General features: G+C 35.7%; 1 protein-coding gene and 1 pseudogene across 1 annotated transcript; both read left to right on the forward strand.

The window, feature by feature from the left end:
• Window positions 1-51: 51 nt before the first annotated feature.
• On the forward strand, window positions 52-1,776 carry LOC111402571 (serine/threonine protein phosphatase 2A 59 kDa regulatory subunit B' eta isoform-like). The gene is made up of 2 exons (XM_023030952.1): window positions 52-252; window positions 1,408-1,776. Exons 1-2 carry the CDS (start codon window positions 52-54, stop codon window positions 1,774-1,776), a joined length of 570 nt encoding a protein of 189 aa, XP_022886720.1.
• Window positions 1,777-9,539: 7,763 nt separating this feature from the next.
• LOC111400778 lies at window positions 9,540-15,900 on the forward strand (annotated as a pseudogene).
• The last annotated feature ends 340 nt before the right edge of the window (window positions 15,901-16,240 follow it).

Below are 16,240 nucleotides of genomic sequence, written 5' to 3' on the forward strand. Positions count from 1 at the left end.
AGACCATCCTTGATTTGCAATTAACTATTTTAGTTGATTGACAAAAAAAAAATGCCTTCAATGAGGGCCATCATAACTGGGGAGGTTATGTATCTTTATGGTGGCATATATCAACTTGATGTGCACAAAGCTTCACTGCATATTGAGATTTATGGCTGGGCGAGTTCTGTTTCATTTGAAATGGTTAAAATGTATAACCATAGGAAACTGGCATCAATGATGCAATCCATAGTAATGTCCATGAGCTTGCCCGTTCACTGCTGAAAAGAATAATCCCTTGATCTCAGTTCCAAGCAAAAGGATTGATAATATTTTAATTCCAAAATAATTTTTTTAGCTAAACATAGTAAATTGAAATAATGTAATGAATACATATGGAACTACCTTGTCTAGAAGCCTAAGCTACTAGTGAGAGGAGAAATTAATTGAATACATTCCTCATGTGCAAGCTAAATTAATTTTCATCAAAGGCTTGACACGTTCATGATTTTCGTAAGCATGTGGTGATGAGACTTGAAGTTAGAACGTTTTTGTGCTTTGACATGTTAAACCATGTAAGCTTGATCTGATAGAGAGGGGACAAGTTTTTTAATTTTTGTCTTCAACAGTACACATCCGCACGATGCCGGTCCAAAGTTTTTGCTGTGCCTTAGAAATTTGCTTAATCTCTTTTTAATGAGTTATTCGAGTAATCTTTATTCTACTTTCTATAAAGCATGTACTTACAGCGTGAAGAAAAAAAAAATTATAATTTTTTTTTATCTCCACTGCATTCTCTTTGGAACTTTTGTATTTTGTCTCCATCACCTTTTTGCAGTTAAAACTTAATAAAATTCTTCTTTAGCTAATATATAGTTTCCCTGTCATTTAGGAGATGGTTTATATGAGGTGTATAACACACCACGTTTATTATTTTTAGTATCCTAAGTTGTTTTCTGTAGTTTTATCACTCTAAAGGCATGTGATGTAAGATTTAGTGCTGAATCTTGACGTTCTTTCAAGCATTTGTAGGATTCATTCATTGGGATCCTTCACAATTCCACTTTAATGGCATGTTTGCTATATGGGATTATACAGTACCAGTCCATATCGAAAAGGAAAATAAACTAAAGCTTTACTATAATTGTCCAACGCTGTCTACCAAATATGTACACAAGTATGCACACGAGTGCATATGATTAATATTCTTGATAGCTTGACTAGTCTCATGTTATTCAAGTGGCATATTGAGGACTTGGAAATGGATTAAAATCCGGTTATATATAAGTTTTCCCTCTTCTTGTCCTCGTGTTTCCTTTCTAAATCTGACATTGGTTGATTGAGGTTGAATTTTCTAATCCATTCATTTCATTTTTACTGTGAAGTATGAAATCTCTTCGACAAATTATCTAACTCTTGTTTCTACAGGTGGCAGAGAGGGCGTTGTTTTTATGGAACAACGATCATATCGAGAACCTAATCAAACAAAATCGTAAAGTTATACTGCCAATTATCTTTCCTTCCTTGGAGAAGAATGTGACAAACCACTGGAACCAAGCAGTGCGGAGCTTGACACTAAATGTCCGGAAAATCTTCTCCGATGTTGATCCCGAGCTCTTTGAGGAGTGTTTGCTCAAGTTCCAAGAAGATGAAGCAAGAGAAAAAGAAATGGAGACAAAGCGTGAAGCAACATGGAGGCGCTTGGAAGAAATTGCTGCAATGAAAGCTGCCAGCAACGAACCAGTGCTCGTCCCTAGCAAATTCAAAGCCAACTCACCATCTGGTCAAAAACTATGAATGGGGTTTGAATTTCGACACATCTAAATTTCTCACCTTCTTATGCTTCCCGATTTTCAGCCCATCAGTTCGTGTAGGGAGAAGAACCCTGTTGTGTGGGAATGGATCGGTTGAACTCTGATATAGAAACGAGGACTGTAAANGCCCATCAGTTCGTGTAGGGAGAAGAACCCTGTTGTGTGGGAATGGATCGGTTGAACTCTGATATAGAAACGAGGACTGTAAACACAGAACTGGTGGGAAACAAGAAGAGATTTTAGGGTCTGCAATGCACTTTTAAGTGGGGGAAATTTGTTTAGTGCTATTGGCCTTTTTCATTGTTAGTTCTTAGAATGATGCGTTGAAATTAAGATTTCCATTTTGCCAGTATCTATTTACTGAAGTCTTGAACTTGGTTTCATTCGTGTTGTTTCTTAAAGGTTGAACCCCAACTTTGAGGGCCCCACCGCCTCGTCCCTGGAGCATCGTGAGGGAGTTATACATATGTGTTTATTATCTTAATGTCTGAGAATCATGAATTATACCTTAAATTAACTTCATGCATTTAAGTTAAACCAAGAAATAATGTTTAGGGCGTGTTTGACTACCCTTTTTTCATTTAAAAAATTATATTATGTAATAATGATTTTTTGGAGAATAAAGTTAAAAATTAGTGAAGAATTTTAGGTTTATATGTAAAATTATTTTATCAAAAATGGGTCTGTGAAAAATAAGTTTGTGGCTAGTATGTAGTAATCGATATTGCATAACGGATATTCTAATTAACACCCTCTTCAACTCACGTCCCTTCCTAGAGTACTGCGTTCCTTTATTACCCCTTGGGTTTTTCTTAATACTTTTCATGCACACTAAGCGATAATTATCAAACTCTTCATGGTAATTCATGTTCTGTAAACAGAAGGTAGAAACAACACTTACCCATTTCGTGCTGTACACTGCTCGTTCAATTGGTTTAAGTACAACATAAAATAGAAGCAAAGCTCTCTTGGGCATAATCCAGTAGTGCAAATGACAGGAGTGAAGTAGTCTTAGTCTTGCTGGCAGTCGCAACGTGAGGGTTCGATTCCTGATATATGAAATTTGACTCTTTGTAGGCACCAGTGTACGGGTAAACTCTTGTTTCCTTGCCTATTGGGACACATTTCGCAATTTACTTCCCTCACGATACTCCAGAAACGAGGCGGTGAGGACCTCAAGGTTGGAATTCAACCTTTTTTTTAGAATAGAAGCAAAACTTCACAAGAAACACTACAACCGACCACACTTGATCTAGATCACCCTAATGGTAAGGTTCCATCACTGTCGCGTGTAGTACCTGACTCGACAGTGTAAGCACAAACAAAAGACAGCACAAACATCACGTTTCCCCCAAAATCGAAACCAAGAAATCCTAAAATTATCCCATGTAAATATAGCTGTTGATCAAACCCACCTACAATTCAAACAAAACAATTAATTAGTTTAGGATTTGCAAAGGATTAAAATCAAGAACCAAAAACTGAAAAATTGAAGAACGATTTTCCCCTTTTAGATTAGGCTCAGAAATTTGATCCATATCACAAAGGTATCTCCAATTTGAAGGCCATAATTAGTCACAAAGACAGATTCACAAAGAAAGGTAGAGGAGGTTTTAATTTTGCACAAGGCAGAGAGTTTTTTCTCGTTCTTGGGTGGTGTACAAATGAAGAGAAGAGTCTTCAATTTATAGGCTTCACAAAAAATGGGTTTTCTACAAAATCTTGCAAGATTAGGTTAAATAAAAAATTGCAAGATTATATCAAAACTGAAAGGTAGAGCTCAACTAAAAAAGGGATAAAATGGTTGAAAAAGATAACAATAATATTTATCTATCTTTCATGTGATTTTCAAATTACCTTCAAGTTGGGTATTGAACATCTAGCCCAATAGGCCGATTACCTCTAAATACCCAACATAATTGGGCTACTTCAATTGTGATGTGAATTTAATTTTTCAATCTTGGGCTTATAGCCTATGAAGTTATACGGGCCTCGATTTTTCATCATAGTCTAAGGGATTTGGGCATCACTTACCAAACATGCCCAATAACTTCCACATTGATGCCAAATCATCCTACAAGTCAGATAAGATAACAAATAGCTTAAGGGAAGAAACTTACAATTTTGTACCGATGTTTAGAAGATCAAGGCAGCTTCTAAACTTTACCAATGAGAGCACCTTAGTTCCCGTATCTGCATGATTATATTCTGAAAGGACTTTCTCAAATTTTACCAGTTCTTGTGAAACCATATCTCTAATAAAATGCAATCTAACATCTATATGTTTAGTACGTTTATCAAAGACAGGATTTTTGCATAGGTGAATAGCAGATTGATTATCAGAATATATTGTCACATTGTCTTTAAAAACACCAAGTTCATTTAATACACCTTTAAACCACAAAGATTCTTTAAAGGCTTCAGTAGCAGCAATGTATTCTGATTCAGTAGTGGATAATGCTACAACATGTTAAAGTTGTGATTTCCAACTAACACATGAATTACACAAAGTAAACATGTAGGATGATGTAGATTTCCTATTATCTCTATCACCAGCATAGATAGCATCAGTAAAACCTTTCAATTTTATTCCTTCAGTACTAAACTTATATATTAAGCCAACGTTGCATGTTCCTTTCAAATATCTAAACAACCATTTCAAAGCCTCCCAATGTTTGGGACCTGGGTTGGACATATATCTGCTAAGTGTACTAACAGCAAAGCTAAGTCAAGTCTAGTACACATCATTAGAAACATCACAGAACCAATGACATTTGTATATGGAATTCGTTTCATATATTCTTCTTCTTCATTGGCAGATGATTGTTCTTTAGATAATATAAAGTGATTAGCTAAATGTAATGTAACCGGTTTACATTCATTCATACCAAATTTTTTCAAAATTTTCATGATATATGGAGCTTGATGTAAAAATAAAATTGATTTAGACCTATCTCTTTGAATTTCCATACCTAAAATTCTTTTAGCATTACTTAGGTCTTTCATATCAAATTCATTACTTAAAGTAGTTTTTATATCATTTAACGACTTCAAGTTGGGACCAATCAAAAGCATATCGTCCATGTATAGTAACAAAAACACACAGTCATTATTGTTTACATTACCTTTATAGTACAAGCAATGATCAAATTCACTCATTTTAAAGCCAATTGTTTTAACAAACGAATTAAAACGTTTACACTATTGTCTGGGAGATTGTTTTAAACCATATAAAGAGCGTTTAAGAAAACAAACATGATCAGGTTTTTGTTTACTTTCAAAACCTTTAGGTTGATCCACGAGAATCTTTTCATCAAGTTCTTCATGCAGAAAAGCAGTTTTAACATTAAATTGTTCAAGTTCCCAATTGAAATGTGCAACTAATGCAAGCATAGTCCTAATTATGGTATACTTAACAACTGGAGAAAATATTTCATTATAATCTATCCCTTCCTTTTGTGTGTAACATTTGGCCTAACCTTAAACCTCAAACCCTCTCCTTTGGTAATTCCCTCCTTAATTCTAAAAACTCATTTACACCCAATTATTGACTTGTTTTTAGGTCTTGGGACTAATTCCCATGTTTGATTCTTATCGAGGGAATTTATCTCTTCTTTCATTGCTTTCACCCAATCCTTAGATTGTTCACTCCTTAAGGCTTCTTCATACATGTTTGGTTCCTTATCAACTAGTTCTTCATAGCTAGCATAAGCAAGCTCAAAATCAGACTCTAACCTTTGAGGCACTCTATGTGTTCTTCTAACTCTGTCTCTAGTTAATTGGTAATCAAACAAAGGGTTTTGCTCTCCTTGATATTCCTCTATAACTTTATCTCGCTCAATATTTTCACTCTGATTTTCTTCTAGTTCAGGATTTTGATGCTCCACCTCAATTGAGGTGGTGGGGGGTTTGAACACTTAAGGACCTTAAATTTACTTGAGATTCTTCACTAATGTTTTCTTGCTGTTTTTCTCTAAAGGTGTCACTTTCTGATTTTAGACACGGTATTTCAGACTTATTAAATGTAACATCACGACTTATGATGATCTTAATTCCATTTTGACTTTTATCCCAAAGCCTATACCCTTTAACTCCTTCAGGATATCCTAAGAAAACATATTTCCTAGCTCTAAGTTCTAGTTTTCCTCATTTTAATGAGAGAAAGCAGCACAGTCAAAAGTTTTTAACATAGTATAGTCAACACATTTACCATACCATTTTTCATGTGGAGTATCACCATTTAATGCAGTAGAAGGTGTAAAATTAATTAGATAACATGCAGTGATAACAGCTTCACCCCAAAAAGATTTAGGAATTCCAGAACTCAACATCATATATCTAACTTTGTCAAGTAAAATACGATTCATACGTTCAGCCACCCCATTTTGTTGAGGTGTATAAGGAACAGTTTTAGGTCTAATAATTTCACATTTTTCACATAGATCATCAAAATCATTATTATAGAACTTTAGGCCGTTATCAGTTCTTAGATATTTTATCTTTTTGCCAGTTTGAGTTTCAACTTGCAATTTCCATATTTTAAAAATTTTAAAGGTTTTAGTTTTATCATTTAATAGATAAACCCACACCCTACGAGAGTAATCATCAATTATGAACATAAAATAACTATTACCACCCATTGTAGGATTAGTAGCAGGCCCCCATAAATCAGTATGAATATATTCCAAGACTTTAGTAGTTTTATGCATACCAGATAAAAAAGATAACCTATGATGTTTATCAAGTACACAGTGATCACAGAAAGACATATTAGACACACAGTCTTTTCCAAATGCACCTTTATCATTTAGCAATTTAAGTTCTTTATTACTTATGTGAGCTAATCTATTATGCCAATTATGTGTGTCATCAGTGTTGGTCAAATTTATAGAAGAATTTGAATTTTTAACAATTTCAGCAGTGATCACATAAATACCGTTTCTTTTAGTACCTTTATATGTGACAAGAGTACCCTTAATCATTTTAAGCATGTTGTTTCCAATTTTACCAATAAAATCATCAGTTTCTAATGCTCCTACTGAAATAAGATTTCTAGCCATTTCAGGAATATATTTAACTCCATGTAATTTAAGCACATAACCAATATCAAATTTTAACGAGATATCACCAATGCCAGCAATTTTATATGCACGACTATTGCACAAAATAGCAGGACCACTTTCAGATTCTTGTATATTTTCAAATCAGTCTTTATGTGATAAAACATGAAATGATGCGCCAGAATCAAGTATCCATTCATTTAAATGTGATCTCACAGTCAATTTTACTTCAGTAGGTTCAGAGTTCAATAACACATATATTTCACAAAATTCATTAGAAGAAGTAATAACATTTGCCTCATCGTGAACCTTTTCCTTTTGTTTGTTTTTCTCAACATAACAATCTTTAATGAAGTGTCCAGTTTTACCGCAATCATAGCATTTTCTACCTTTAGTTTTATTTCTTGACCTAGATAAACTTCTACTTTTCTTTTTACTACCAGACGCATATCCACTTTGGTTATCACGGGTTCTTAACTGAGACCTGCCTCTCATAATATGAACCTCACCACTTCTTCTCTCGACTCTCTCAGCTCGCATTTCCCTTTCTTTACTTCTTAACGAGTTTATGATAATTTTAAGTGTCAAAATATCTCTTCCATATTTAATAGCATTTTTAACATCTCTATAAGTTTCAGAGATAGCATTTAACAAAATTATTGCCTTATACTCTTTAAATACTTTTTCACCACAGTTAGTGGTATATTGCACGAGTTCATTAAAGATATCCAAATTATCATCCAAATCTTTTGAAGAATCAATTTTGAAGCTAAAAAAGTTTCCAAGTAGAAAAAGTTTGTTTGGAGTTGACTTAGACACATAAAGTTCCTCCAATTTTTCCCAAAGTTCTTGAGCTAATTTTAATTTACCAACTTTTCTTAAAACCACATCAGACATGTGTAATATTATAGAAGTGTGTGTCAATTCATCCATATTCTCTTTTTCTTCATTAGTCAAGTTTGTAGGAAAAGAGTCATCAATAACTTTGGAAACTTTTTGTTGAACAAGAATACTTTTCGTTTTTTTTTGCCAAATTGAAAAATCTCCTTTACCATTAAAGACACCCAACTCAAAGTGATGTGTCGACATTTTACCAAAAAATGCACAGAACACAAATTCAGATATGTAAAAGTCACAGGTCACACAGATTACACGGAGTAACAAGATTCCTATGGTTTCACAATAATGCACTATTCTAGAACCCCAGGATTTCGTGAGAATCGAGTTCTCAGATCAAGGGAAGAACTAGAATAGGAGTCCGGGTACAAGTCTAAAATAATACGAGATAACGCAACAATGTTCAACAAATTAATCTAATGACGAATAAATAATTTCACTTAAAAAATTAAACAGATAATGGCAAGTAATCCTAGGTTCTATCAACAAGTAATGATTGTCAAGCAATGACAACCCCCAATCCTAATGATCACTTCACACGATGATCTGTTAGTGCGATAATGTAAAGTTTCGTTCAATTTACCAGAGCGGACTTGTCTGAGTTCATAAATTACGAGAGATGTGAATTTACTGCTTTAGGGCTGCAATTTTGGCCTAAAGTAATTCAGAAAATATGTGGCAATTTCGACTGTTGATCCACCAAGGGCAAAATCGTCCAACTTTTTTTGTGTAACCTGAAATAGAAAACTTTCAACACGAAAAATGTTAGAAATAATGTGAGGAACAAACTACCTGAAGACAACATCCCCATAATCGACCCGACGTGCCCTCACACGCCGCCATCGGGAACACGCGCCACACACCCAACACCGCCTCCACCTGCACGTCTCAACCATGGTCTCCATTTCACCAATGGACTTCTGAATTGATGGGAAATCGCGTTTGCAGGTACGATTTTTGTGCAAAAATCTGGGCAATTCTATTTTTCTGTTTTCTGCCGGTTTCTGGTTGATTTTTGGTTGGATTTTCACCACCACCAAGCTCTGATACCAATTGTCGAGCAAACCCACCTACAATTCAAACAAAATAATTAATTAGTTTAGGATTTGCAAAGGATTAAAATTAAGAACCAAAAACTGAAAAATTGAAGAACGATTTTCCCCTTTAGATTAGGCTCAGAAATTTGATCCATATCACAAAGGTATCTCCAATTTAAAGGCCATAATTAGTCACAAAAACTGATTCACAAAGAAAGACAAAGGAAGTTTTAATTTTTTACAAAGCAGAGAGTTTTTTCTTGTTCTTGGGTGATGTACAAATGAAGAGACGAGTCTTCAATTTATAGGCTTAAAAAAAAAAAACAGGTTTTTCACAAAATCAAAATTAGGTTAAATCAAAATTTGCAAGATTATATCAAAACTGAAAGATAGAGCTCAACAAAAAAAAATGGGATAAAATGGTTGAAAAAAGATAACGATAATATTTATCCATATTTCATGTGATTTTCAAATTACTTCCAAATTGGATATTGAGCATCTAGCCCAATGGGCTGATTACCTCTAAATACCCAACATAATTGGACTACTTCAATTGTGATGTGAATTTAATTTTTCAATCTTGAGCTTATAGCCTATGAAGTTATAAGGGCCTCGATTTTTTATCATAGTTTAGAAAATTTGGACATCACTTACCAAACATGCCCAACAATAGCTATACATGATTTAAATCCTTATCTTATGATCATCTTTATACTCTAATTAGATCACATAAAGTATAGAGGAAGATTTTAAAACCTCTATCTCATGATCATCTTTGATTAAATATTTATTTATTTATTATTATTATTATTATTATTATTATTATTTTTTACCTGAAATGCCGAGCATTGGTGTGAAATTGTACAGTGTTTTCTTCAAATTCATGCTAAGGCATCGGTTACAAAGCCGATTACAGGCACCGGAAAACGATATCAGCGGCGGCGGAGGCATCTCCTTTGGAGTGACGCCACGTCCGGAGGAGGAGATGGGCACCGCTCCGAATCCTTCATTTACTGATGGAGTTGCCACGAAGGATATCCACATCGATCCTTTGACGTCTCTGTCAATCCGTATTTTCCTTCCTGATACATGCTTCCATTCGCCCGAAGCTGTCTCCAGGTCTCGGTCGAGGGTCGTGACTTCTGGATCCGATCCAACCTGAAAGGCTGTGATTCAACACCCTTCTGTTTACCTGGTAATGTTTGGCGTTTTCACCACTCCGTCAAGTATGCAAGACCTGAAAAATGAAGGCGGGGCTTTCTCCCCCGTTTTACCTCCGACGTGAGAATTAGTTTTCAGACTTGGAAAAAATATATTTGAAAATCAGATGGCTAAAAACGAGAATGGGAGCTCAAAAAAATCATCCCTTACCTGTGTCTCATCCGGGGGTATTTATAGATATTAGGCACCAGGTAACCGCTGGGCGGTTGTGGTGCCACGTGTCGCACGATGATATTCCCACTACACCCACGTTCTGAGTGATGAGTCCTTAACTTCCCGTCTGAAGATTATACCTGTATCAACGGCCATGTAACTTTGTCGATTCGTTAAAGGTTTTATGGCTAAGTGTTTGGACAAGGGATATCATTCCCGTTGAGGATTTCGCTTAGTGGTCGAATGATTTCTTGGGGTAGCGGTAGAGCGCCCTTTGGGGGTTGTGGTAGAGCGCTCCCTAGACGTAGTAGTAGAGCGCTCCCTAGGTGTAGCGGTAGAACGCTCCCTAGGTGTAATGGTAGAACGCCCTTTGGGGGTCGTGGTAGAGTGCTCCCTAGATGTAGTGGTAGAGCGCTCCCTGGGTGTAGTGGTAGAACGCCTTATGAGGGTCGATGGCCTTGCATCGGTGTGCTGTGATCTGCCTTGCTCGTCTTTGGGGGTGTCTCCTTCTACCAACCTATATCATTAGCCCCTCTATCCCTTGTCGATGTTTTCGGCAAGGGGTAGCAATTTTAGGTTGGTTTGAATTTATTTTTATTTTTTAGCGAATCGAATTATATAAACACGATCGAGTGCCAATTCTACTGTACACATGGATCCTCACTAATGGCTTTAATATTGGAGGGAGATTTCCCTCCAATTCCCCCCCTCCCCCTCAAAAAATTTGAATTCTGGTGTTATAAAAGGGGGGGGGGGGGAATTCTCATTCTAGAAAATCACTTTCATTTTATCTCNCCACAACAGCTGTGGACCGTCGAATAACTCCGTTGCTAGCGGCAATGGTGTAATTGTGAAGCGAGATCAGAATCAGGATAGTTTTAGGATAAATTGCTACGGGTGTAGTATTGATGATAGGAGCTTGAAATCGGAGTATGGAATTTACAGAGGTTACAATCCGATAGGAAATAATTGTCGAAAAATGCCCGTGATGTTGCATTTCCACGGTGGAGGATTTGTAAGTGGAAGCAATGATTCAGTGACTAATGATTTCTTCTGTAGGCGGATTGCAAAGTTGTGTGATGTGATCGTGTTGGCCGTGGGGTATAGAGTGGTGCCAGAGAATAAATACCCAGCTGCATTTGAAGATGGGTTGAAGGTGCTGCATTGGATGGCAAAGCAGGCCAATTTGGCCGAATGTAGTAAATCCTTGGGGAGTACCTTGGTTGGGGGGACAGATATGAGGAAATCGGATGGTCATTGGCATGTTGCCGATGCCTTTGGAGCATCAATGTTGGAGCCTTGGTTGGCTGCTCATGGAGATCCATCAAGGTCAGGTTTGAATCCATTAACTTTTCTTGTGGTTACTAGTTATTATTTTTTTCCATATTTGATACTATAAATGAGCTTAGTTAAAGATTTTATCTGGGAAGTTATTACTAAATTTCTTGGTAAGGATTCTAGTCTTCAGTTGGTTTCCTTTTGAATGAATAAACTTGACTGATATAATTGGCAACCAGAAACTTGAAACATAGCCTTGTTTGAGCCTCATTTTTTGGGAAGAATGAATTTTTGAATAGGGTATTGACGAAAAATGTGTGGTTAAAAAATAAGGAAATTGTTTTGAATTTGCATGTAATATTATTTTATTGAAGAATGTGTGATTGAAATGATGTCAAAATAATGTTAAAAAAATGTTATTTTATTGAAGAACGTGTGGTTGAAATGATGTCAAAATAATGTTAAAAAATATATTTTTCCAAAAGAATGGAGCTCAAACAAGGGCATAATAACAGAAGAATTGGAATTTGACTCATTCGGTTGCTTAATTATGAATTCGACAAATAGTTACAGTATCATATACAAAAATTGCACGTGATTAAGAGTTATGTGTGACAGAGTGATTTATTTGTCTTGCTCAAGCTTAAAGACGAAGAAGATGAACAACTGTTATTCTTTTTGCTGGAGTTTCTACTTTCTTTCTAGTGGTTGTCGAGTCTTTCATCATGACATCAAACAGAAACCAGCTAACTTGTATGGATTATTTTTTTGAGTTTTATTGAAGAGTTGTAGGAAGCACACACGACTTTTTATTCAAAACTTCCAAACTCTTGGAGGTATATTTGCTTGACTGCTATGTTTAGGTGTAATATATTATCTGTCTCTCTCTCTCTCTCTGTTTTCTTTTTTTTTTTTTCTTTTTTTTACTTGCAACTTGTTGACATTTTTGTATGTTGTCTATGATTGGGAGAACATAATTGACTTTTTTATGAATTTTTGTTATTTATATTTTTCTCTCTGTCTTTTTTGTTTATATACTTATAATTCCTAAATCTGAAGTATAGATTAGGATTAAGTGGCTTAAACTAAGGCATATAGTTTTTGTTCGAGAATTTTATGTAGGCATGCAGGGTAGATTTTAGCCTCTTCTTTGGCTAGATTTAAGATAATGCTTCTAAACGGAATATGTTTGCCCTTTATAGTATATTTGTAATTGGTGCCAATTTTTAATATCGCTCTTTGCTTTCCTGCTTTAATGTCTTTGTTCTTCATCTTCAATGTAATTACATTGAGAACTTTATTCACTTGATAAATGGACTTTAATGCTTGGTTTGCATTGTTCTTGAGAAAATGCCATTTTTCTACACACTGTAATTTCTCTTCCACCGTATGGAATTCAACAATTGAAAAAAATTCTAATAACTATGGCTGTTTGGCTCATGTGGCTTATTTATTGAATACGCTTCAAATTGTAGATTTTTGCCTTCTGCATCAGAGAGTAAATGCTTCCATTGACAAAGCTAAATGCATGGGATTAAAAATATAGAAGGAAGAAAAATTGTAAACAGGGAAGATAATATTAAGTTAAACCATGAATATTTACGAATGATGCATCTGATATTCTGATTGGCTGCTCTGCTTCGTTAGGTGAATCAAGTCACAATGACTGAATTCAAATTATTACAAGATTTCTCGTGTACATATGTGATTAAGCGAATGGATTTGTAATAGCCTACCTTTCTTACTATATTATGGATTTATGGTTGAGACTGTACACACAGCCACTCCATTTTTAAATGCCTCTCCCCTAGCCTCGACCATTCTTTTGAACACGAGAATGGCCTAGAGTAATAATACCCTTGGTCCAAATTTAGCTATGCCTGCACTTGTGAATTAATGTATGCTTATAGGTTTCTGGTCTTCAAGAAACCTTTTTATTCAATTACTAACTTTGTGACTTGGAACAGATGTGTACTTCTTGGGGTGAGTTGTGGAGGAAATATTGCTGACTATGTTGCACGGAAATCAGTAGAGGCCGGTAAGTTTTTGGATCCAGTAAAGGTGGTGGCCCAGGTTTTGATGTACCCTTTTTTCATTGGAAGTAAACCTACACATTCTGAGATAAAACTCGCAAATTCCTATTTCTTTGATAAAGCTATGTGCATTCTTGCATGGAAACTAATCTTATAGGAAGAGGAGTTCAGCCTGGATCACCCTTCTGCCATTGTTTCGGAGAGAGGACCACATTTGAAGCAGATACCCCCAACGCGGACAGTGGTTGCTGAGCACGACTTGATGAGAGATCGAGCCATTGTTTAAGAAATTAAATGTGAAGAAAATATTTGGAGGAAAAACTTTCATTCGTATTCATTCACCTCCTCTATGTAATGTACAATGGCTTTGCCTTTTATAGAGAAAAGAAAGAATCTATGCTAACCAATTCTATACAAGTTGCAGTACAAAATAACAGAATGAGAAAACAAACTGCAACCATGCAGCAGCATATTCTTTGGCAATTCTTCTAGAGTATTCTTCTTCTAGATTCTAAAATCCAGCTATGCATCCAACTGGACAGATGACTCAGGTCTGCTGCCACCAAACTCGAGTTCCCATCGAGTCTTCTTTATTTGTTCACTGAATTTTCACAATTTAACAGCCCCCCGCAAGATGGAGAGTATATATCCAATACTCCCATCTTGAGTAGATGTGAGTACAGATTAGGAGAACATAAAGCCTTGGTCAATAAATCTGCCACTTGTGAATTACTGTTGTCATATTCAATGTTTATGCTTCCCTCTTGAATTTTATCCCTAACAAGATGACAATCAAGTTCAATATGTTTGGTTCTTTCGTGAAAAACTGGATTTGATGCAATGTGGATGGCAGCTTTATTGTTACAATGTAAGATAGGCGTCTGAGAATGCTCAATTTGTAAATTTTTGAGTAGATATTGCATCCAAGTTAACTCACAACATAAATTGGCCATTGCTCTATACTCTGCTTCAGCAGAGGATCTGAAAATTGTCCCTTGTTTCTTAGACTTCCAAGATACCAAGGATTTGCCAATAAATACACAATATCTTGTAACTGATCGTCTTTCTTTTGAATTCCTTGATATGATTTTCTCACATTGAAATTCCCTTTTGCTAACATTGCCATAGTGTCATTAGATTAGGTGGACCGTCGAGAGAAATCTGCCTCCTCTTTTCTTCTTGTTGGATAATAGCATACACTTCATTCAAACTTGGGAATGGTTTAATCAGAAGAATTTGTGCCTTCAAATTTTTCTACGAATCATTAAGCCCCATTAAGAATTTCGTAACCCAATCTCTTTGTTGGTTATTAATCACATCTTTCAATCCACCACAAGAACAACTAGGGATAGATTCATAATTCATCAATTCATCTAGGAATGTTTTCAGTTTTGAAAAATATACACTCACACTCTCCTGGTCCTGCATTAAATTAGCAATGTTCTGTTTGATTTCAAAGACTCTTGGTGCATTGTGCTGGGCAAATCTTTGCTCAAGTTCCTTCCACAATTGGTAAGCTGTATCTGCATATAGAGTGCTGCTCTTGATATCTGGCGCCATGGTGTTCTGTAACCAAGTAATTACTATGTCATTACATCGAAGCCAATGTTCCATGAGAGGACTGTCTGCAACAGTGGGTTCACAAATGCTTCCATTGATAAAACCAAGTTTATTCTTGATTCGGAGTGCTCGTTTCATGGATCTTGCCCATGAGTGATAATTGTTTGAGTCAAGTGTATGAGAAACAAGCAAGGACCCAGAATTATCATTTGCCCCAATGTAGAAGGGATTACTTAGGTGTGACGGATCAGAATTTGTGTTTCTGGTTTGAGTAGTATTGGTATTACTTTGAGTGGTATTTGGATCATTTGAATCAGCCATTGCCTGCTCTGATACCATTTAAAAAATTAAATGTGAAGAAAATATTTGGATGAAAAACTTTCATTCATATTCATTCACCTCCTCTGTGTAATGTACAATGGCTTTGCCTTTTATAGAGAAAAGAAAGAATCTATGCTAACCAATTCTATACAAGTTGCAGTACAAAATAACAGAATGAGAAACAAACTCCAACCATGCAGCAGCATATTCGTTGGCAATTCTTCTAGAGTATTCTTCTTCTAGATTCTAAAATCCAGCTATGCATCCAACTGGACAGATGACTCAGGTCTGCTGCCACCAAACTCGAGTTCCCATCGAGTCTTCTTTATCTGTTCACTGAATTTTCACAATTTAACACATTGCTTACTCTGAGGAGCTTCGGAAAGTAAACGTGGATGCACCTGTTCTCGAGTACAAGGACACAGTTCATGAATTTGCAGCTCTTGATATGCTTCTTAAGACCCCTCAGGCCCAAGCTTGTGCTGAAGACATTGCCATTTGGGTTAAGAAACATATTTCACTCAAAGGCCATGAGTTCTCCTACTGAGTTGCATACATGAAATCCTGACAGCAGCACTTGCATTTTTAGCATGTTTTGCACGTTGGATGCAACAACTTTGGACAGGATTAAGGAGGAAAAATAAGTTAAAATTTAGTCTGGTGTACTACATACTTCTGTTTAAAAATGTACCAAAGAATACCCTGTAAGTGTCGATGATTGATGAATAACATGTCTTATGTCCATCTATTAAAGGATTCAAACATTCTGACTCTCTCTCTCTCGCATTTATATTTGTTAGACACAGAAATATGTGTGATTCTTAGGAACAAAAATGGATCACATGATCATTGTAGCTATTACTTCCTGTATTAAGTTAGACATCAGA

This window comes from Olea europaea, chromosome 10 (assembly GCF_002742605.1).
Source record: "Olea europaea var. sylvestris chromosome 10, O_europaea_v1, whole genome shotgun sequence".
Taxonomy (NCBI): Eukaryota; Viridiplantae; Streptophyta; class Magnoliopsida; order Lamiales; family Oleaceae; genus Olea; species Olea europaea.

What these genes read in the sequence shown, in the direction of transcription:
- LOC111402571 (XM_023030952.1), top strand. Translation starts at nt 52, where the DNA reads ATGCCTTCAATGAGGGCCATCATAACTGGGGAGGTTATGTATCTTTAT. An exon ending in TAATGTCCATGAGCTTGCCC is followed by an intron (nt 253 to 1,407) that starts GTTCACTGCTGA and finishes TTGTTTCTACAG; the next exon opens with GTGGCAGAGAGGGCGTTGTT.